Source organism: Mauremys reevesii, linkage group 16 (genome assembly GCF_016161935.1).
Source record: "Mauremys reevesii isolate NIE-2019 linkage group 16, ASM1616193v1, whole genome shotgun sequence".
Taxonomy (NCBI): domain Eukaryota; kingdom Metazoa; phylum Chordata; order Testudines; family Geoemydidae; genus Mauremys; species Mauremys reevesii.
In genome coordinates, this window is record NC_052638.1 from 8943647 (window position 1) to 8967394 (window position 23748).

General features: G+C 49.9%; 1 protein-coding gene and 1 long non-coding RNA gene across 2 annotated transcripts in view; one reads left to right on the forward strand and one right to left on the reverse strand.

Annotated features, from left to right (window-relative positions):
• Positions 1–15481, reverse strand: part of LOC120384367 — a 166337-nt gene extending 150856 nt beyond the window's left edge. The window contains exons 1-2 of the mRNA XM_039503036.1: positions 15355–15481; positions 13911–14001 (exon numbers count right to left, since the gene is read on the reverse strand). Coding sequence (XP_039358970.1) covers positions 13911–14001; positions 15355–15357 — 94 coding nt within the window. The 5' untranslated portion in view covers positions 15358–15481. The remainder of the gene's footprint in view (positions 1–13910; positions 14002–15354) is intronic.
• Positions 15482–21093: 5612 nt separating this feature from the next.
• On the forward strand, positions 21094–22584 carry LOC120384411. The gene is made up of 3 exons (XR_005588871.1): positions 21094–21363; positions 22113–22179; positions 22425–22584. It is a non-coding gene; the product is annotated as an uncharacterized LOC120384411 (long non-coding RNA).
• Positions 22585–23748: the final 1164 nt, after the last annotated feature.

Consider the following 23748-nt stretch of genomic DNA (forward strand, 5'->3'; position numbering starts at 1 on the left):
ACAGGAACAAAAGCTAATGTTGTGCCAGTATTTTAAAGGGGTAAATGGGGTGACCTGGAAAACTATCAGCTGGTTAGTCTGACTTTAATCCCAGACAAACAAACCTGATATATTTTTTGATGATGAATTTGGTTGATGAAGGTAACTATCGACACGATACACTTAGGGCTTCTACGCACTACCACTTATATTGGTATAACTTAAGTTGCTCGAGTGACTAAGCCACCCCCTGGAGCGATGCAAGTTACACCGACCTAAGCACCAGTTTGAACAGCGCTATGTCAGCTTCTCCCACAGACACGGCTGCTGCCTCTCATAGAGGTGTATTTATTGTGCCAATGGGAAAGCGCTCTCCCGTCGGCATAGAGCATCTTCACCACACATGCTACACTGGCGCAGCAACGTCTGGTGTAGACTAACCCTTAGACTTCTGTAAGGCCTCTGATATTCTGATTTTGTATGGTGCTGTTTTTTAATCAACATAGAATATAGACTTGTAGGACTGGAAAGGACCTAGTCCAGTCCCCTGCTCTCATGGCAGGGCTAAGTACATCTGTATTGAACAGTATAGAATCATCGAAGCACAGGACTGGAAGGGACTTCAATAGAATAGGTCACCTACTCCAGTGCTCTGCCCTCAAGGCAGGACTAAGTAATAGCCAGACCAGCCCTGGCAGGTGCTTGTCCAACCTGCTCTTAAAAATCTCCAGTGATGGAGATTCCACAACCTCCCCAGGCAATTTATCCCAGTGCTTAACCACCCTGACAGTTAGGAACTTTTTCCTAATATCCAACCCAAACCGCCCTTGCTGCAATTTAAGCCCATTGCTTCTTGTTCTATCCTTAGAGGTTAAGGCGAACAATTGTTCTCCCTCCTCCTTGTAACAATCTTTTATATACATGAAAACTGTTATCATGTCCCCCTGAAGTTAAGCTGATTGGCCTGTAATTCCCCAAGTTGTCCTTATTTCCCTTTTCATAGATGGGCACTAGATTTGCTTTTTTCCAGTCCTCTGGAATCCCTCCCCGCTTCCATGACTTTTTGAAGATAATCGCCAATGGCTCATTCACCTCCCCAGTCAGGTCCTTGGGTATTCTAGGATGTATTTCATCAGACCCTGGTGACTTGAAGGCATCTAACTTATCTAAGTAATTTTTAACTTGTTCTTTCCCTATTTTAGTCTCAGATCCGTCCTCATTTTCACTGACATTCACTTTGTGAGACGTCCAGTCACTACTAACCTTTTTGGTGAAAACTGAAACAAAAAGGTAATTTAGCACTTCTGCCACTTCCACACTTTTTCTGTTACTGTTCCCTCCCACCCCCCCTTCCCCCCCGCCCCATTGAATAACGGGCCTACCCTGTGCTTGGTCATCTTCTTGCTTCTAATGTGATTTAGCTCAATGAAGTTCTGGGCTTGATGCAGGAATTACTAAGCGAGATTCTGTGTCCTGTGTTATGCAGAAGGTCAGTGTAGATGTTCATAATGATCCCTGCCTGGCCTTAAAATCTATGAAAGCCAGAAACACAGGCCATTATTCTACTGCCAGGGCCAGCTCCAGACCCCAGCGCGCCAAGCGCGTGCTTGGGGCGGCGTCCCGCAGGAGCGCAGCAGGCGGCTCTGGTGGCCCTCCCGCAGACGTGCCTGCGGAGGGTCCGCTGGTCCCGCGGCTTCGGTGGAGCATCCGCAGGCATGCCTGCGGGAGGTCCACCAGAGCCGCTGGACCAGCGACCACTAGAGCGCCCCCCCACGGCCTCCTGCCCTGCTTGGGGTGGCAGAAATCCTAGAGCCGCCCCTGTCTGCTGCACCTTGTGCAGTCAATTATACTGTGCAAAGTGTGTGTAAAATAAAGCAATTCTGCTTTCTTTCCTTTGCACAGGTGCAAGTGATGACACAAGATGCAGGCGGAGGAGGGAAGGGGCGGTCAGGTGCACAGTCTTAAAGAGAGACCATCCATTTTCTCTAGCATGTTAGACTCAAGGTTCTTTTCTCCTTCCATTACCAGCCTCTGCTTCTACAGGGAATTAGATGTCAAGTCCACTAAGAGACTATAAGTCATATCCAAAATATCTAGAGTTCAGAGTTTGCCTGCCATCCCTATATTCTCGAGAGATTCACTGCACAACGGTCCTCCTGCTCTGCTGATTCAGCTGTGCAGTCTTCCCTCTGAACCAGAGATACAGACTGTTTACTCAAAGAATCAACCTGGAGACACTGCTGTCCCAACACCATTGTCTCCCCGACAAGTTGGTTAAGCTTATAGGGCTGTTTAAACTCTCTAATATTTTTTATTCCACCTGAAATCTCCTCAAAGCTCCCCACCATGGATTTTTTCAAAGCAAATTCAGTGGATTCATTTTCATTTGAAACTCTTTGGCCAGTAGGCACCAACACACTTTCCTCAGAAGAGAGACTGTTTACTATTAACAATGGCCCATTAAGAGTCCATGGAAACAATTCCTTTTCGCCCCTACAAGGCACAGCTACTGACTTTTTACAGACTTCAAAGTCTTCTTCTGTCTGCTCTACAAACAGAAAAGAGCTGGAGAAACAGTCCCCTTTAACAGACAAACGGCTTGGGATATCCTTTCCCTTGTCCCAGCATACATGGCTGTTCACGAACCATTGCTTAGAGATTGGGGTAGTTCCCTTCATAGGCAAGTCATTACCCCTAACAGTCACAGGAACATTTCCTTCACTGTCACAGTTCTCCACACTGGTAACAGGTAAGGTGTAGGGATACTCACATTCCACTAACCTGGCCTTCCCAGACTGTCCAGTTAGACAGAGTCCCAACTGGAACCATTAGGCCCGACTGGGAGGCAAATTGATAATAGTCAGAGCAGGGACACCTACAGTTAAGGATGCCTAAAGGTTTCCATTCTAACCCTTGGCTTTTCAGTTGCTCAGAGTTTTCCAAAATTTTTGCTTATTGGGCTATTGCTTATCTGTGCAAAGGGGAAATTTTGGGGAAAGATTAAGCCAAGTTTTGATGATGAGAAATGTGAATGTAAGCAGAGTCAGGATGAGATCTACCCTGACATCTGGTGGTACATTATGAGGATAGGGCAAAGGAATTTTAGGAATGTGCATTTGCATTGGTAAACCCACTCCACTTAGCATAACACACAGCAGCATGGGATGGTTATTTTCACACTGTGGAATCCCCAATTTCTTGGTTATTGGGGCAGGAAGGAGAAAAAAGTGCTGTTACCTTAATTATGTGAATGAGGAACTATGAGACTGCTTTATGACAGAAATGACTCAACCTATATTAAATAGTACTTGCTAGACAAGGGACATGGGTTACAAAACCCAGTGAAGGGAGAGAGGCTGGGGACTGGTGTGTGTACCTGATGGTATGGGCCCCTTTTGAGGGCCTGGAACACCAATTGCACTTCCTCCTCTCTCCACTGTTAAAGAGCAGAGCTAATTTTGAATCCTTTAGGAGTCCATCTGGAGGCTGCTGATCTGAATTCATATTGGGCCAAGGTGGCACTGGGGCTCAAGTTGAAACGACTAAGAGCTGAAATCACTAAAAGAGCTAAGCTTACTGAGCTGAGACACTGAGTAGGGGAGCCTGAAGATCGATCGCTAAGTGGCTGGCAGAGTGGAGCAGTCTGCAGCACGTTGGCGCAGCCCGTGGAACAGTGAGCAGTGTGGAGCGGTTTGTGGGGGACGGCTGATGTGGTTCACAGGTTGGCTGGAGGAGCGGCACAGCTGATGGAGTGGAGCCAGTCGTGGTGAAGGCTGCAGCAGAACTCCACGGAGAAGCGGGGCAGTCGGCCCTGGCCCACGTAAGGTGTCCCTTAACACCCTGTGTGTGCCCCCCCCCATTCCCACCCAGGCTGGGGGAGTGAAACTCTGCAGATAAACTTTTGAACTCTGGGGTGGCACTGACCAGAGACAGAGACTCTTGGGTTGTTGGACTTTGGGGTGATTGGACTTAAGACCCTAAGGGGGGAAAGGACAGTGCCAAATGTACTTGGAAGTGGGGTTTTTTTTGCTTATGGTTTGTGTATAGTCCTGTTTGTGGTGTCTCTCCAACGTGATGCCACATTGTTTCCCTCCTTTATTAAAAGGATTTTGCTACACTCGGACTCTGTGTTTGCGAGTGGGGAAGTATTGCCTCCTAGAGGCGCCCGGGGGGGTGGTAGGTAATTGTCCCAGGTCACTGGGTGGGGGCTCGAGCAGGTTTTGCATTGTGTTATTGAAACGGAACCCCTGGATACTGAACCTGGCCCTTGTTGCTGCCAACTCAGAGGGGCAGAAGGGTTACATTTTGGGGGCTCGTCCGGGATCCCTGGGTCAGTACCCCTCACAAGCACCTGTTGAGTGTTCCACTGTATTGGGAAACAATTGTCTTTATATTTTGAGGGAATTACTGTTTGTATAATGGCTAATATGTCAGATTTGTTGGGCCCCAGTCCTGCAGCCCCTAGCTCAGGGGCGGCAGCCTCAGCCAATGATTGGGCACAAGCACTGGGGCATATATTGGAAAAGATTGTGTTGGCCTATGCTACGTCAAACTCTTGTCGTAAGTTAAGGTTATTTGCTGGGGAAGAGGAGTTTGAACCCTGGTTGGAGCATACCACTGAAATGCTGCGGGAGTGGGCCGTACCTGATGTAGAAAAGCGAAGATGTCTAATAGACAGCCTTAGTGGCCCAGCATTAGATGTGCTTCGCACCCTGAAGCTCATTGACCCTAAGGTCAGTGTGAAGGACTGCCTAGAGGCCCTTGATAATACCTTTGGGAGCGTAGAGAGCCCTGAAGACAGTTACTGTAAATTCCTTGATTCCCGACAGCAAAGGAGTGAGAAAACTTCAGCCTATATACAGAGGCTGGAGAGACTGCTTCAGAAAGCTGTTATGAGGGGAGCAGTGACTGCTGAGCAGATGGATCAGACCAGACTGGCTCAAGTTGTAAGAGGGACTCGGTATCAGAACCCGATCCTACTTCATCTCCGACTAAGAGAACGGCAGGATCATCCCCCAAGTTACTCCCAGCTGATAAAGGAGGTCAGGGAAGAGGAAGAAAGGCAGGCTGCCAGCGAGTGTTGGGAAGCCCAAACATTGGAACCAGCCAGCACAACGCCACTGCAAATGGCCAGTGTACTGATGGTGAGCACTACAGAGGAACTTGCCCAACAAATGCAGGTCCTGACAGAACGGATAGCTGAGCTGCAAAGCACCGTTGACCGAGCAAAGATTTCCAGGAATAAGGAGCCTCAGACTGTGACAATGGAGAAGTCAGTATCTAGAGCCACTGTCCCATCCCGGCGAAGGGGGAAAGGACAATTCTTTTGCTACCGGTGTGGTCAGGATGGGCACAGTGCTGCTAACTGCCATAAGGAAGAGAACCCCTCCTTAGTGTATGAAAAGCTGAGGAGCAGTTGGGAGAGACCCAGTAGCTGCCAAAAGGTCTGGGGACAGAGACCACCTAGGCCTACAGGATTTGAAGATTCCCCCAGAAGAGACTGTCCAGCTGGGATCCCTGCAGGACTGATAGGGCCGCGAGCCGAGGTCATGGTGAGGATTGAAGGGGTGGAGTGTAAAGCCGTGCTTGACACTGGATCTCAAGTGACTATTATATTTCAGTCATTCTACCAGCAGATGCTTAGGCACCTGCCTATACAGCCACTGACTGGCATTGGTCTGTGTGGCCTCAGCATGGATGAATACCCCTACCAAGGGTATGTCATAGTGCACCTGGAGTTCCCAGAGGAGGTTGCTGGGGTAACGGAAAAGGTAGACACAGCTGCCTTAATATGCCCTGACCCTAAAGGGACCTCTGATGTGTCTGTGCTGATAGGGACCAACTCCAGTCTCTTCAAGGTGCTCGCGGATTACTGCAGACGACGGGCTGGGGACCAGTACCTGAGTACCCTGATGATCCATACGCTTTGTGCTGAAGCCTATAGGAAAATTGAGAGTGCTAAAGAGGAGACATCTGAGCTACCGATTGGGGCACTGAAGTACATGGGCACAACCCCCTTAGTAGTGCCCGCAAGGACGGAGCAAGAGGTGCTTGTCATGAGTACCAGGCTGAAAGACAGTAAAGGGGCATTAGCAATGATAGAGCAGCCAGTTGAAGGAGAGCTCCCGGAAGGAGTGCTGGTCCCCAGTGGAGTCATAACCCTACCTGCTGAAGCCCAGGAAAAAGTGACTATACTGATTGCTAATGAAACAAGTCGAGATGTTGTTGTGAAGCAAGGACAAAAGATAGCAGACCTCTTCGAGCCTGAATCAATTGTGAAACCCCAGTGCGAGACTCAAGTTCCAACAATAGACCCAGCAAAGTTTGACTTTGGAGATTCACCATTGTCAGAGGAGTGGAAAGATCGCCTGAGGAGGAAACTTTGTGAAAGACCCAAGGTGTTCTCACTGCATGAGTGGGATGTGGGATGTGCAAAAGGAGTAGAGCACAACATCAGACTACATGACTCCCGACCTTTCCAAGAGAGATCTAAGAGGCTTGCTCTCTCCGAGATGGAAGATGTGCGACAACATCTTCAAGAGCTGGCTGCGAATGGCATCATTACAGAGTCCCGCAGCTCATACGCCTCACCCATTGTGGTGGTCCATAAAAAGAATGGGAAAATCCGGATGTGTATTGACTACCGCACCCTGAACCGCCGTACAGTGGTTGATCAGTACACAATGCCTCGAGTCCAAGATGCTTTAGACTGTTTACTGGGAAGCCAGTGGTTCTCTGTGTTGGATCTTCGGAGTGGATACTACCAGATCCCTCTGGGTGAAGAAGATAAGGAGAAGACAGCCTTCATCTGCCCATTAGGGTTTTATCAGTTCGAACGCATGCCCCAAGGGATTTCTGGAGCACCTGCCACATTTCAACGTCTTATGGAGAAAGTTGTGGGAGACATGAATTTACTGCAAGTGTTAGTTTATTTGGATGACTTGATTGTGTTTGGAAGAACTTTGGAAGAGCATGAAGAAAGACTTCTTAAAGTGCTTGATAGGTTGGAGGATTATGGTTTGAAGCTTTCAATTGACAAATGCCAGTTCTGCAGGACCTCGGTGAAGTATGTGGGCCACATCGTGTCCCAAGAGGGTGTGAGTACTGATCCTGATAAAATAGAAGCACTCACTACATGGCCACGTCCAAACAACTACAGAGAACTCAAGACTTTCCTTGGGTTTAGTGGCTACTACCGCAGATTTGTAAAAAACTATGCTACAATTGTAAAACCCCTCAATGATCTTACCAGGGGATATCAGTTCAGCAAGAACAAATCTAAGACCAGGAATAAAAGGCCTTCCGTGCAGAGACACTATGGCCCCTTCGAACCCTTTGGGCCACGGTGGAATGAGAGATGTGAAAAGGCTTTTCGAGAAATCATTACTTGCCTAACTCATGCCCCTGTCCTAGTCTTTGCTGACCCAAGCAAGCCATTTATCCTGCATACAGATGCCAGTTTGGAGGGTCTGGGAGCAGTACTGTACCAGGAGGTGGAAGGCATGCATAAACCTGTAGCCTTTGCCAGCCGAGGACTGTCTGATAGTGAAACACGCTATCCCACCCACAAGCTGGAGTTCTTGGCCTTGAAATGGGCCATCACTGAGAAATTTCGAGACTACTTGTATGGTGCTCAGTTCCAGGTGTGGACAGACAACAACCCACTGACTTATGTGTTAACAAGTGCTAAACTGGATGCTACAGGGCAAAGATAGGTGGCCACTTTGGCTAGCTATGACTTCAGCATTCAATACCGATCAGGGAGAAGCAATGTAGATGCAGATGCATTGTCCAGGCGTCCACAAGCACCAGGAGTTGCTGTGATACCCACGGATGGAGTGAGAGCTATTTGCAGTGTGAGTCGCAGAGAGCCAGAGGCCCATGAGAGCCTTCATGGATGCGTTGCTGAAGCTTTGGGACTGCCCCCTGAATGCGTGCCTTCTGCTTCAGTGAACTATATTGCTTTGGACCAATCTCCCTTGCCTGTGCTCAATGCGGCTGACTGGCAGGAAGCCCAGCTGCAAGATATTGACATTCGTGATACACTACTTGCCAAAAGGGAGGGGCGAGGCCCAGCTGCAGTTGTCCCACCTACCCCAGAGGGCAAACTACTATTGAGAGAATGGACCAAGCTAAAACTGATTCAGGGAGTGCTACACCGCGTGACCACAGACCCTCTACAAAAGCAACGGAACCAACTAGTGCTGCCAAAAGAGTACAGAGCCCTGGCCATGAGGGCCCTGCATGATGACTTTGGACATTTAGGGATGGAGAGGACCCTGGAACTTATCCGAAGTAGGTTCTATTGGCCCCAGATGGCTGAAGATGTTCGCAGGAAATGTGAGACCTGCGCTCGATGTGTTCAAAGGAAAACTCTGCCCACGAGGGCTGCATATCTGAAGAACATTACCAGCAACAAACCTCTGGAGCTGGTTTGCATTGATTTCTTGTCTTTAGAAGTGGACAAGAGGAATATTGGGAACATTCTGGTCGTGACCGACCATTATACGCGATATGCGCAGGCATATCCCACAGGAGATCAGAGGGCCACCACTGTCGCTCAGGTACTTTGGGAAAAATATTTCTCAGTTTATGGATTCCCAGCCCGGATACACTCGGATCAGGGACGAGACTTTGAGAGTCACCTTCTGAAGGAGGTGCTGAGGATAGCAGGAATTAAAAAGTCGAGGACAACGCCTTATCACCCGCAGGGTGACCCTCAGCCAGAGAGGTTCAACCGAACCCTGTTAGATATGTTAGGGACTTTGCGGCCAGAGCAGAAGGCAACCTGGAGCCAACATGTTGCATTTCTGGTGCACGCCTACAACGCCACCAAGAACGATGCTACGGGAGTCACCCCATATCTCCTGATGTTTGGGCGAGAACCAAGATTACCCATAGACCTGTGCTTTGGTGTATCAGAGGATGGCGATAGCTATGAAACCCATCAGCAATATGTATCCCGACTACGAGAAAAGCTGCGGGATGCTTACCACTTAGCTACATCTGCAGCTCAGAAGAATGCAGAGTGTAACAAACATCGATATGATGCTAGAGTACGTCTGCAAGAGCTCCAGCCAGGGGACAGAGTCCTGCTGCGAAATTTGGGTATTGCTGGCAAACACAAGATAGCTGACAGATGGAAGGCAATACCTTACTTGGTGATGGAAAAGCTAGGAGACCTGCCGGTCTACAAGATCAAACCTGAAGAGGGTCCGGGGCAGACAAAGACCATGCATAGAAACCTTTTGCTCCCGGTGGGGGAATTGGTGGGCAGCCCTTATGAGATGGGCCACAACAGGGCAACTGGGCAGAACGCAGGTGCTGTACCAAAGCCACCTTCCAATGTGGACAGCCGGCCTCCTGCAGCTAACCTACCCCTACTCAGCACATCTGAGAGTGAGTCTGAGGAGGAAGACAAACCATGGTGTATCCTAGGATGAAGACAAGATTGCAGTCTCGATCAGCTGAATCAAAAGAGACTACCTCCTCTTCCGCCCTAAACCCTATGGCAGAAGTATTTAGGCCCATTCCTGACACTCCTGAGCCAGTGGTGGAACCCCCGTGTAATGACTTACACAGATTATTGGACAGTGGCGATATACAGATGGAAGATGTCCCAAGCACCTTCGATCCTCCACTGTTAGAACTAGAAATACAGGGGCCTATGCCAGTATCCGGGGGGAACTCACAGGAAACCTCCCCATCCATCACTCAAGAGGATGTCCCCCCTACCATAGCAACAGAGATTCTCCATAGGCGAGACAGGGTAATAAGACCAGTGAAACGGCTAACTTACGATGCACCTGGGGTGATTAGTGAGGAGCCAATACATTTAGCACACAGGTTTGTGAAAGCTAAAGTGGGCTATCTGAGGCCCTTTGGAGGGGACCAGTAAGTTGGTATAGTAGGGAATGTGATTTGTCGGGACGACAAATTCTCGGCTGGGGGGAGGATGTAAGCAGAGTCAGGATGAGATCTACCCTGACATCTGGTGGTACATTATGAGGAGTGGGCAAAGGAATTTTAGGAATGTGCATTTGCATTGGTAAACCCACTCCACTTAGCATAACACACAGCAGCATGGGATGGTTATTTTCACACTGTGGAATCCCCAATTTCTTGGTTATTGGGGCAGGAAGGAGAAAAAAGTGCTGTTACCTTAATTATGTGAATGAGGAACTATGAGACTGCTTTATGACAGAAATGACTCAACCTATATTAAATAGTACTTGCTAGACAAGGGACATGGGTTACAAAACCCAGTGAAGGGAGAGAGGCTGGGGACTGGTGTGTGTACCTGATGGTATGGGCCCCTTTTGAGGGCCTGGAACACCAATTGCACTTCCTCCTCTCTCCACTGTTAAAGAGCAGAGCTAATTTTGAATCCTTTAGGAGTCCATCTGGAGGCTGCTGATCTGAATTCATATTGGGCCAAGGTGGCACTGGGGCTCAAGTTGAAACGACTAAGAGCTGAAATCACTAAAAGAGCTAAGCTTACTGAGCTGAGACACTGAGGGTACGTCTACACTACGGGATTATTCCGAATTTGCATAAACCGGTTTTGTAAAACAGAATTTATAAAATCGGGTGGAGCGCGGCCATACTAAGCACATTAAATCGGTGGTGTGCGTCCATGGTCCGTGGCTAGCGTCGATTTCTGGAGCGTTGCACTGTGGGTAGCTATTCCCTAGCTATCCCATAGTTCCCGCAGCCTCGCCCGCCCCTTGGAACTTCCGGGTTGAGATCCCAGTGCCTGATGGGGCAAAAATCATTGTCGCGGGTGGTTCTGGGTAAATGTCGTCAGTCACTCCTTCGTCTGGGAAAGCAACGGCAGACAAGCATTTTGTGCCTTTTTCCCCTGGATTGCCCTGGCAGATGCCATAGCATGGCAATCATGGAGCTTGTTTTGCCGTTTGTGACTCTCACCGTATGTGTACTAGATGCCGCTCACAGAGGCGATTCAGCAGCGCTACACAGAAGCATGCTTTTGCTTTTGCATGACAGCAGAGATGGTTACTAGCCATATTGCACCATCCAAACCCTTCCATAAATTGGAACTGAGGATGATCATGGCTACCAGTCCTTTGTACCATTTGCTGCTAGTGCCCCTGGCCGATCAGCCAGGGGCGCAAAAGCCAAGATTGGTTACTAGCCATATTGCACCTTCCATCGTTTTGTACCATTAGCTGCTGTCATAAGTGCCCTGGCCGATCAGCCAGGGGCGCAAAGCAAAATTGGGAATGACTCCTGAGTCAATCCCTCCTGTTTGGTATCTAAAAATAGAATCAGTGCTGCCTAATATAGGCAAGTGTACTAGAGAACCACCGTATCATAGAACCAGAGAGCACAGCTGCTCTGTGTCAGAGCCTGCAGAAATTATGATCTGTATGCTATTCACAGGGGGTGCTCCTGTAACAACCCCACCTGTTGATTCCGTTCTTCCCCCAGCCTTTCTTGGCTACCGTAGCATTGTCCCCCCACTTGTGTGATGAATTAATAAAGAATGCAGGAATAAGACACACTGACTTGTTAGTGAGAAATGAGTGGAAGGCAGCCTCCAGCTGCTATGATAGTCCAGACAGGACATTAAGCAGTGTGTAGGAGAGAAGCCCAGCATCCCACTGCTAGTCCAGGGGCAACTGAATCTTTTCTTTACACATGAAGGGTGGGGGCTGATGGAGCTCAGCCCCCTGTTGCTATGATGAGGATGGTTACCAGCCATATTGCACCATCCATCCACCGGAAAAAAAATTAGGGCCAATAGGCTGATGATGAGGATGGATTTCCAGCTTATTGTACCATCAGCTGAGGCTGATGATGAGGATGGATTTCCATCTTTTTGTACCATCAGCCGCCCATGGCGGGGGGGGGGAGCAAGGATGCTGGTGTTGAGTGCTGCACTATCGCGTCTATCTGCAGCATTCAGTAAAGATAGGGTGACATGTAAAAGAGTCAGAGGATTGTTTTACCTTTCGCTTCTGGGGGTGGTTTCGGGGGGGGTGAGTAGATTGCCAAGCTATGCCCTGACCCGCGGACACTGTGTTTGACCCTAGAAGCATTTGGAGCTCAGCCAAGAATGCAAATACTTTTCGGAGGCTGCAGGAACTGTGGGATAGCTTCAGTCCTCCAGTCCATGAGCGCCCATTTGATTCTTTGGCTTTCCGTTACGCTTGTCACGCTGCAGTGCGCTGAGTCCCTGCTATGGCGTCTGTCTGGAGATTTTAAAAAAAGGATTCTGAATTTCATCTTCTGTAACGGAGCGCTGATAGAACGGATTTGCCTGCCCTTACAGCGATCACATCCGCATGGTCCATGCGGGAGCTCTTTTTATTTTGATTTCGACTGCATCGCCACCCATGCTGATCGGAGCTCCACGCTGGGCAAACAGGAAATATTCAAAAGTTCGCGGGCTTTTCCTGTTTACCTAACCACTGCTTCCGAGTTCAGATTGCGGTCCAGTGCGGTCTCTGGTGCACTGTGGATAGCTCCGGAGGCCAATACCGTCGATCAGCGTCACACTAACCCTAATCCGATATGTTAATACCGATACTAGCGTTACTCCTCTCGTTAGGGAGGAGTACAGAAACCGGTTTAAAGAGCCATTAAAATCGATATAAGGTGCCTCCTAGTGTGGACGGTTTTGGCGTTAAATCGGTTTTACGCTCCTAAAACCGATTTAAACGCCTAGTGTAGACCAGGCCTGAGTAGGGGAGCCTGAAGATCGATCGCTAAGCAGCTGGCAGAGCGGAGCAGTCTGCAGCACGTTGGCGCAGCCTGTGGAACAGTGAGCAGTGTGGAGCGGTTCGCGGGGACGGCTGATGCGGTTCACAGGTTGGCTGGAGGAGCGGCACAGCTGATGGAGTGGAGCCAGTCGTGGTGAAGGCTGCAGCAGAACTCCACGGAGAAGCGGGGCAGTCGGCCCTGGCCCACGTAAGGTGTCCTTTAACACCCTGTGTGTGCCCCCCCCCCATTCCCACCCAGGCTGGGGGAGTGAAACTCTGCAGATAAACTTTTGAACTCTGGGGTGGCACTGACCAGAGACAGAGACTCTTGGGTTGTTGGACTTTGGGGTGATTGGACTTAAGACCCTAAGGGGGAAAGGACAGTGCCAAATGTACTTGGAAGTGGGGTTTTTTTTGCTTATGGTTTGTGTATAATCCTGTTTGTGGTGTCTCTCCAACGTGATGCCACATTGTTTCCCTCCTTTATTAAAAGGATTTTGCTACACTCGGACTCTGTGCTTGCGAGTGGGGAAGTATTGCCTCCTAGAGGCGCCCGGGGGGGGTGGTAGGTAATTGTCCCAGGTCACTGGGTGGGGGCTCGAGCCGGTTTTGCATTGTGTTATTGAAACGGAACCCCTGGATACTGAACCCGGCCCTTGTTGCTGCCAACTCAGAGGGGCAGAAGGGTTACATGAAGAAACACACTTTTCCCAGTATAAAACAAAAATTAAGTGCAATGTTTTCTTTAAAACCCCTGAAGCCAAAACACTTCGAGATAAACCACCTCTGCAGCTGGTAGCTCCAGGGGTGATATAAAGGACTCAGGGCTCCCAGCCACAGCTGGAGCCCCGGGGCCTTTAAATTTTGATTTAAAGGGCCCAGGTATTTAAAGGCCCCGCCTCTTCTGGTTGAGGCCACACCCCCTGCTGGGGACTCTGGCGTACCCGTAAGTCCTTTAAGTTACTTTCACCCCTAGGTCCAGACATTCCCAGTGCAGTCAGCAGGCCCAGGGAGGCACTTGCAGAGGAGAGACCTGGCCTGGACCATGCCTGTGCAGAGGAGTTCATCGGCCCTTGGCCTGGGCGGAGCAGGAGTAACTGATGGTGCCACAACACCACTCCCCTCCCAGGGCTTTCCCAGGGATAGTCTGTGAATTCTCCCCTGGCAAGGTCAGCGGCAGGCCACCAGAGCTGCAGGAAGGCTTACCCCAGTTAATGAAGGCAAAGCACAGGAGTCGGATGACATTCCAGCCACATCCCCAAGCCTTTGGACTGGAACAGAGTCCTCCGGCGCTGCCCTGGGGGGTCAGAAAAACATGTCCATAAACCCCTCTGTGCTTCCCAGCAGGCAGGTCCAGGCATATTGGACACACTGAGCTGAACCAGACTCTGTTGGACACACCTGGCTGACACAGACAAGACCAGGGCTGTGAGACACAGCGCGTGGGTGTAAAACACAGTGCAGAACCCTCTGGCATCTTCCCAACAGGGGCTGAGCCCAGCCTTGCCCAGAGATCTGGGGGAACGGAGGGGCGCTCTGAACCGGTTACGCTAGGGTGGTGGTGTGGCAAGGGCTGCAGTGCTGGCTGCTCCTCTCAGCCGGGTCTCAGCTTCCCGGGGGTGGCTGGCTGGCTCCCCAGGCAGCCTCCCAGGCCGGAGAGGCTCCATGCTGTTTTTTGGCTGGCAGGGAGGCTCTGAATGAGCCCATCTCTGGTAGCCCATCTCCACTTTCCCAACCAATCCTCATGCTGGGGTTGCTGCTATTCTCTTCCCAGTGACCCCACAAAGCCCGGCTGTCCCAGCCACCTGTAGTGTAGGAGCTCTGGAGGGACGGCAGAAAGGAAGGGGAAAGCAGGGAAGAGCCCCCCCCTGCAGTTTTTAACCTTTAGCTCTGCTTCCCAGGTCAGGCTCTGGAGCTGATGTGCAGGGGATATTCATGGGTGCCTGGGGGAGAGAGATCCTCCCAGCCCAGGTGACTGGGTGAAAGCCCAATTGCACAGCAGTGGGAGTGGGGGCTCTCCTTATCCGCTCAGGGCTGGGCTGGGGGGTGGGGAGAGCTTCTCTCCCTGGCCACTCGGGGCTGGGCAACGGGGGGTTCTCCTTGGCCATTCAGTGCTGGGCAGTGTGGTGGGGGGTTCTCCCTGGGCAGCTCAGGGCTGGGTGTGGGTGCATGAGGGGACTCGCCTCAGCTCAGGGCTGGGCAGTGGGGGGGGGGCTCCCCTGACAGCTCAGGGCTGGGCAGTGGGGGGGCGGCTCCCCTGACAGCTCAGGGCTGGGCAGTGGGGCTCTGCTGGTTGAAGCTGGGTGGTCTCATTTCAATTAATCTTAGTCAGTTGAGCACAGGAGAGAACTCAACCCCCCTCACCACCTGGAGTTTCCTTCTGTGGGGGTCTGTGGGGCACTGTCAGGGCATCGTCCCTGCTGCCCGTGCAGGGTCCTGCTCTGGGGGCCATTTGGGGTCTCTGTTCCTGGCACTGTCCCCTGTCCCCACACTCAGGGGTGTCTGGGGCGGAGGGTGGGGGCTGTCGCTAAGGAGCCAGCTTGTAGCTCTCCCTTGTGAGCAGCAGCTCCTCTGCCTGCCTCACTGCTCCCTAAACACTGCGCAGGTGAAGCCAGCCATGTCCCCGGGTAGAAGAAGGTGCTAGACCTACCATCTCCAGTGCGACCTGCCGGCCTCCACTCTCCTCCCCTCTCGCTCAATCTCTGGACCGGAGACGACTTAAACCGTCCCTCTGCTTGGCTGTGTCTAGCACCACTTCCTTCTCAGCGTGCAGAACCTCACTGCATCCCTTCCCTATTCCTCCCCCCACACCGAGTCACAGCTTGAGGGGTCATTGGGACAGAGAGAGCGTGACTGTGAAGCCTGGTGGGTAGAGACTGGCCTGGGAGGTGGGAAATCCAGGACCCAGTCCCCCTGCTCCAATGATTTGGTGTTGATCCAGCATACGACAACTGAAACCGAGGGCTCCTCCATCAGACTATCCCTTAGCCCAGTGGTTAGGAAACCTGTCCTGAGAGGTGGGAGACCCCTGTGCAAATCCTTTCTCCCCCGCAAGCAAATGGAGGAATTGAACCTGGCGCTTAAGTCTGGGGTTTAGCTGCCTGTGATTTTCTTGGGGTACCCAGGACTGTGAGTCACCCTGTAGCCAGAGGGAGCATTGTCATGATGGCTGGGGTCAGCTCCCTAACCCCCCCAGCCCGTCAGCCACTCAAGCACTCTCCTAGGGTTAGGCCGGCCCTGTCTGCCTCACAGGTGCACCCCAGTCCCCTTGAAGCAATCCCCTGTGATATCCAGCCCCTGATGCTGCTACTCCCAGAAAGCCCAGAGCCTCTGACCCCAAAGGAGTAACATATCCCACTTTACCAGTTTCACCTTAAATCATTGCTCCTGTGAACCACACAGCACTTGTAGTGAAACAAGAGAAGGTTTATTTAAGAGAGAATACAGAGTCCACTAGAAACAAGAGAGCAGTTGAAACCAGTGGTTACAGTACAAAACAAAATCATAAAATGCAGACTAGGGCCACACTTATCAATAGTTCCCTTTCCTAGCTGGCAAAATACCCCCTCTCCCCCCCGCACCCTCCAAGTTCAGTCTGTTGCAGAATTCGCTAGTGTCACAGGAACCAAGCTCCAAACGTTCATGAAACACCCCCATTGAGCAAGATGTTTCCTCAGTGAATGGATTCAGGGGGCCTCTCCCCTTCAGTGTTACACTGAAAACGTCTTTTGTTTCTATTCCCAGGCAGGATGATCCCTTGTCTGTTGCAAGGTTTCTTTTTTTTTACTGCCAACTGGTTTTGATGGTTTGCAGTTGTCTTGGAGCTGGGAAGGGGGACGCGGGGTAAACGCTCTGCGGCGTCGGAGCGGGGAAAGGGAATCGGGGTAAAGGCTCTGTGGCGTTGGAGCCGGGAAGGGGGCCGCGGGGTAAACGCTCTGCGGCGTCGGAGCCGGGAAGGGGGACGCGGAATAAAGGCTCTGTGGCGTTGGAGCCAGGAAGGGGGGCGCAGGATAAAGGCTCTGCGACGTCGGGGCCGGGAAGGGGGACGCGGGATAAAGGCTCTGCGGCGTCGGAGCTGGGAAGGGGGACGCGGGGTGAACACTGCGGCGTCGGAGTCGGGAAGGGGGACGCGGGATAAAGGCTCTGCGGCGTCGGAGCCGGGAAGGGGAACGCAGGGTGAACACTCTGCGGCGTCGGAGCCGGGAAGGGGGACGCGGGGTATACACTCTGCGGCGTCGGAGCTGGGAGCAGAGCACTGGGGAACAGACTCTGCCGGCATGTAGAGCTCTGGATATGTTTGCTTGGAACTAACCCCAATAAACATCATGTTGCCAGCACTTCTGCTTTCTGCTCTTCTGCTTTCTGGTCTTCAGCTTCCTGTCTGCGTGACAAGAACCCAGGGAGAGGGTGAAGGGAAAGTGCTCTAACAGCTGGAACCCGGGGAGAGGGGGAAGGGAAAGTGCTCTAACAGCTGGAACCCAGGGAGAGGGGGAAGGGGGAGCCCTCCAACAGCCTCTTCCTCTCCCTGTGCTTCAGTTGCTGAATCTGTAAAATGGGAATAAGGACACTGAGCTCCTTTGCACAGCACCTGGAGATCTTCTGATGGAAAACACTGTATAGGAACCAGGTGTTATTACTCTAGGAGACTGGAGCCTAGTCAGACGCTGACTTAACAGAGCTCTCTCCCAGAATGGGGTCAAGTACCAGAGGGGTAGCCGTGTTAGTCTGGATATGTAAAAGCAGCAAAGAGTCCTGTGGCACCTTATAGACTAACAGACGTATTGGAGCATGAGCTTTCGTTGGTGAATACCCACTTTGTCAGATGCACGTCTTACTCTCCCAGAATGGAACGCACTGTCTGATATTGGGCTAATTACAGGGTGTTCATTTTAAGGATGGGTTGGATAACTATTGGCTTGTACTTGTGAGGAATGGGATACGTGGGTGTCCTTTTCTCCCACTTCCCGCAGCCATTAGAATGAAGGGTTCATGGTAGGACAGTGAATACATTCCCCCAAGTTTTCCAATTTCCTCTCTTCTCTGTCATTAAACCTTCACAAGTAGGTCCCATTGTCTCTGTCTCATCTAGGATTGCTCTGTGCTCTGTTGGAGTCTTTTGTTCTGTCCTGCTTCCAGGTGAAATAGTCCTGGAGGGATGTTTTTCCCCAGGAATTACTCTGCCCACTTCCAACCAAAAGCAAAATAAGAACACCCTTAGCTACACACAGTGCTGATTCCAAAGAATTGCCTTTGGCTCCAGAAGGATGAATACCAGACAGAAGGAGGAACCTGCAGTGCAGACCAGTAAAAACTATGAGCCACTTGGCCAATGTAAATCAAACCTAGATTTGTGTGCCAGACTCTAACCATCTTCCATTTGCAAAATGTTTGGGGTAGAATTGTACCTTTGAGTGGAGTAAATATACACCAACGGGGCTGGCCTGAGAGGCTGTGTTAATGCCCAGTAATTTGGTGGCATCAAATGCACATGGAGTGTGGGATTCTATACATTAAAATAAGCATCAACCAGACCTAATTTCTCTCTGTTCTGTCCCTAACAATTGTTGCTGAAGAAGAAGGTAGAGGTCACAGCTTTGCTTTCCAAGTTCCACCTCCACACAGAAAGCTGCTTCGCAACCTCACTCTGACCTCCCTTTGCAATAACTGAAGGCCTCTGTCACCACAGCTACAGCCGCAGAGCGAGGGACGGCCTTGCCCCATGGAGCACACAGGAGCATTAGCCACAGCACCTGTCCAGTCACAGTGCTGGGAACTGAACCCACAGCTCCTGGGACCTAGGGCCTGAACCCAAAGACAGCCTTCCTGCTGCTCTGTGCAGCATCTCTACAGGGGCCAGATCATCTCAGCCTCCACAGTCATCCCAGGAAACCTGCCTTGCATGCTGCAGGGCCCTTCTCTCCACCGAGCCAGCAGGGGCACCATTTCCGGTTTTGGTAGGTGAGGGCAACTTGAATTGTGATTCCAGGGGCTACTTAGGCACTCTAATTCTTATATAAAAGAAAGGAAATTAAATAAATATTAGACCCACTCAGCTCTAATACTAACGTGTTATGACATCTTGTGGCAAGTCACTTAAGGGAGACAGGTTAGGGTTAAAATTTTAATGTTTGTTCTTACTTTGTTACTAACTCTGTGGAGCGAGCGACCCCGTCAGGACTCCTGGGCTCTGTCTCAGCTCTGGGAGGGGAGTTGTGTCTAGTGAGTTACAAGTGGGGGCGTCTTCATCTGGGTTCTGAATAAGAACGGCCAGACTGGGTCAGACCAAGGGTCCATCTAGCCCAGTGCCCTGTCCTCCGACAATGGCCAGTGCCAGGTGCCTCAGAGGGAATGAACAGAACAGGTGACCCAGTGATCCATCCCCTGTCGCCCACTCCCAGCTTCTGGCAAACAGAGGCTAGGGCCATGCAGAACATGGGGTTGCATCCTTCCCACTCTGGCTAATAGCCATTGATGGACCTGTCCTCCAGGAACTTCTCTAGTTCCTTTTTGAACCTTGTTATAGTTTTGGCCTTCACAACATCCTCTGGTAAGGAGTTCCACAGGTTGACTATGAAGCAATACTTTGTTTTAAATCTGCTGCCTTTTAATTTCATTGGGTGGCCCCTAGTTCCTATGTTATCTGAAGAAATAAATAACATTTCCTTATTCAATGTTCATGATTTTCAGCCCCCCTAGTTGTCCCTTTTCCAAGCTGAAAAGTCCTAGTCTTCTTAATCTCTCCTCATAGGGAAGGTGTTCCATACCCCTAAGCATTTCTGTTGCCCTTTCCAAATCTAATATGTCTTTTTTGAGCTGGCGTGACCAAATGCACACAGTATTCAAGATGTGGGCAGACCATGGAGATTGAGGCAATATGGTATTTTCTGTCTTATTATCGATCCCTTTCTTAATAATTCCCAAAATCTTGTTAACTTTTTTTACAGCTGCTGCACATTGAGTGGATGTTTTCAGAGAACTATCCACAATGACTCCATGATCTCTTTCTTGAATGGTAACAGCTAATTTAGACCCCATCGTTTTGTATTTAGAGTTGGGATTATGTTTTCCAATGTGCATTACTTTGCATTTGTCAACATTGAATTTCATCTGCATTGTGTAGCCCAGTCACCCAGTTTTGTGAGAGCCCTTTGTAACTCTTTGAAGTCAGCTTTGGACTTAACTATCTTGAGTAGTTTTGTATCGCCTGCAAATGTTACCCCCATTTCCAGATCATTTATGAATATGTTAATCAGCACTGGTCCCAGTACAGACCCCTGGGCGATACTACATTTATTCCTGCTGTTTGTTTCCTATCTTATCTTATTGTTATCTTATCTTATATATCCTATATATTCCTATATCTTATATTATTGTTTCCTAGCTGTTTGTTTCCTATCCTATTCCTACTGTTTTTTTCCTATCTTTTACCTGGAGTAGCCACCATGTTTGTGTTCCGAACACTCTCAGATATGTCAAAGGCGTGCCGAGGCATATGTCATCCGCATAGACAAACTTGCGAGATCCAGCAATGGTAGGTCATTCGAATATAAGTTGAACAGTGTTGGAGATAAAACTGATCCTTGCGGGAGGCTGATGTTTGTACATTTCAAAAGGAAATGGTGTGACTGGCCATAGCTGAGAGCTCTCTACTTGCAAGGGATTACTGTGCAACTGATCATATTTTTATTTTCTCCTGATTTGACCATTGCAGTGTATTGTTTATCTGAAGCTCACAAAGAGATTTGACCCAGTCAAGACAAAATGAATGGAACAGATCATATCCACCGAGAGGCGATGGATGTACCTTCTCCTGGCACGGGAGTGGAAATCAGTGAATCTGTTTCTACTTTCAGGTGAAAGAAAGGCAGTGCTTACTGTGATGAAGTGGGGGATTTTCTTGTGTTTTCCTTGGTTTTCCAATGGTTTGCATGCAGAGGGAGTGTCCCTGGGTGTTACTGGTTTAATGATGTCAGGGGAGAGGGAGTTTGTTACCTCTCAAGGGAGGAAGATTCCAAGACATGGCTGAACTTAAGAATGCAGTCAGGCAGGAAATGATACCCGTGCAGATGCAAGAAAAGCATCTTATGACTCCAGTTTGGGAAAAAGCCAATTCTGCATCATTTATTAAACAATGTAGCTGGTGCACCTCTGAAAATCACAGCCAGGCAATGGAAAATCACTGACAAGGAGGTGAGCAGAGAAGAGCCTCTGGAAGCCAAATGAAGCACATTTTGACTGATGGCTCTGCATAGCTAGAAAAACAAATAAAAATTCTCTGAAACATTGATGTTTTCAGGTGATCATCATTCAAGATGTGAGGGGACCAGGTAACCACCCATGCCAGGAGGAAATGAGTGAAAGAGACTGTCCTGGGGAAGAAGTAAGAAATGCCCAGGCTCAGAGCACCCACGTGGATATTAATGGACCTTATTAACTTGCAGGTAGAAGAACTGCTGCTGCTTCACTTGCCAAGGGAAGAATGTGAGAAGCAGGTGCAGACTTTGCTAACGCAATGTGCCTGGCCACCTGTTGAATCCACAGAGGGGACAGAAGAGCATTCTGCAGCTATAGTCCTGGGAATGGAGAGCAGCCGCCTGAGACAGTGCAGCCAGTTGCACTTTCCAGCTGTAAACATCCCTGCAGATCATGGGCCAAGGAGGTGAGTTTCAAGTTTCTCTTGGTGTTCCATTCTATGCATCCGAAGAAGTGAGCTGTAGCTCACGAAAGCTCATGCTTAAATAAATTTGTTAGTCTTTAAGGTGCCACAAGTACTCCTGTTTTTTTTGCGGATACAGACTAACACGGCTGCTACTCTGAAACCTCTTATTACCAAATGAATCTTGTGCCAAAGCAGCAGTTGCAAACCCAATCAGGAATATATACCAAATATTGATCGTTCCACCAGCAGATCGTACCTCTCCTGATAGGAGAGCAGAGGCTGTGGTGCTCTAGAAGGAATTAATGAAGCTGATCTGTCCATTTCTGTACCAGTCAAGTGGAAATGAATGGATCCTCTCTTACCTTCCGATGGGAGAGGCCAGGGGCAGCTCTAGGGATTTTGCTGCCCCAAGCATGGCAGGCAGGCTGCCTCCAAAGCCACGGGACCAGTGGATCCTCCGCAGGCAAGCTGCCGAGGGCAGCCTGCCTGCCGCCTTCATGGCGCCAGCAGAGCGCCCCCTGCGGCTTGCCGCCCCAAGCACGCGCTTGGCCTGCTGGGGCCTGGAGCCACCCCTGGGAGAGGCGCATCTGAACACTGAGGATATAAAAAACTTGAGGAAGATCCAAGAAGAGCTGTGACGGTTCTCACTGAAAGGAAAAAAGTGAAATTAAGCACTGCTGCCAAGAGGTAAAGAACTCACCTTCTCTTGACTTTCAAGGTTAAGTTCCTGGATCTGGTTATTCTTTCAGATGCAAGAAATGAAATTCATCTTGCATGCCAGGAGAGGAATACTGTGCGAGCAACCTGACTGGCCAGGTGAGTGACCCGTTGTGAAGTGAAGAAAGTATTTTTCCTTGTAGATAAGGAATAGTTCAGGAACCTATGAAATCTGTTTGGAAGATTGCAGGTGACTGTATCTCTGGTCAGCTCCCCACAGCCTCAGTGAATATTTCTATATTGGTTATTTGCCAAGGGAATAAGGTTGGGGAAAGCACCATAAAACTGTAGGACACCCCAAGATTGACTATAAGTAATGCTGTGTCAAAAACTGATTGTTACAGCTGATGACACATCCCAAGATACGTGAAGAGTTGAGGACCATAGCAGACAACAGGGATTCCTCTTTATCAGGAGGTAAGGAATATACAGTACCTGTTTATAGCATCCCAGTGCAAATCAAAGACTTTGTTTTTTCTTTCGGAGCCTATGTTATATGTCAAGAGGGGAATGCTGCCAACTAATTGAGAACAAAGCAATGTATGCAACCAGAGCTGCTGAGATGTAAGAGAAGCATCCTGTGAGTCTATTCATGGAAAAGGAGAGTAGCCACTTATCCCCAGGAAGTGTTAAACAATGCAGCTGGTTGCATCTCTAGAAACACAGCCACACTCAGACCGTTCCCGGCACGGAGGTGAGCATCTAAGGTTCCATTTTGCCACCTAAATTAAATGAAAAATGATCATTTCAGTGAAGAGCCCTCCAGACACCAAACAAATCTGTCACATATTGATCGTTACAGCACATCGCACTTGTCCAGATGTCAGGAGAGCAGGGGGCTGTGCTTTTCAAGAAGCAGTTATGGACACTGATCATCCCCTTTCGTGAGGTGAGAAATACACATTCTCAGAGAGTTCAAGTGACAATAATGGGTCTGGTCAGTCTTTCAGGTGGAAGAAATGCAGCTGAGCTGATCTTCCCAGACAGGAAGGCTTGAGAGACACACAGGAGCTGGTTGTGAATAGAGAGAGAGGAACTGGAAGGAGAAGTTAGTGCAGGGGAAGAGGAAAGCAGTGTAAGAGGTTGTGTCTGTCTGGACTGATCAGTGGAGCTGGTTGTGACTGTCACAGGTCAGCACTATCTGGTTGTGTCTGTGTGTTAATGAAGGGGCTGATTGATACCTGTCTATGGAGGAAGAGCCTGTTGGACCCACCAAGGATGAAGCAGTGCAGCTGGTCAGAGCAGCCAGTAGGGAAACGATGCTGCTGCTGGCAGAACTGGTGAAGAAATAGCATTCACCTTGACAGGGCTGTTGGGGGATTCAAATTCGGATCTGTTCACCTGCTGGGGGAAGGAGAGCAGCTGGTTCCGTCTGCCAGGATGGAAGCAAGGAAGTGAGTTGTACCTTCTCAGAGGAAAGCACTGGAGACTGGCAAATAGTGGAACACAGACTGTATCTCAGGGTGTGACTGGGGCAGGATGTGTAACCATAGCGACCAGTGGGTCCTTTCCCATCCTGGTCCTTGCTCGCACGCACAGAGTCAGACTGATCACCATGGTTGCGTCAGGAAGGAATTTTCCTCCAGGGCAGATTGGCCAGAGACCCTGGAGGCTTTTCGCCTTCCTCTGGGGCATCGAGCAGGGACCAGCCCTTAGGGCCATTTAGAA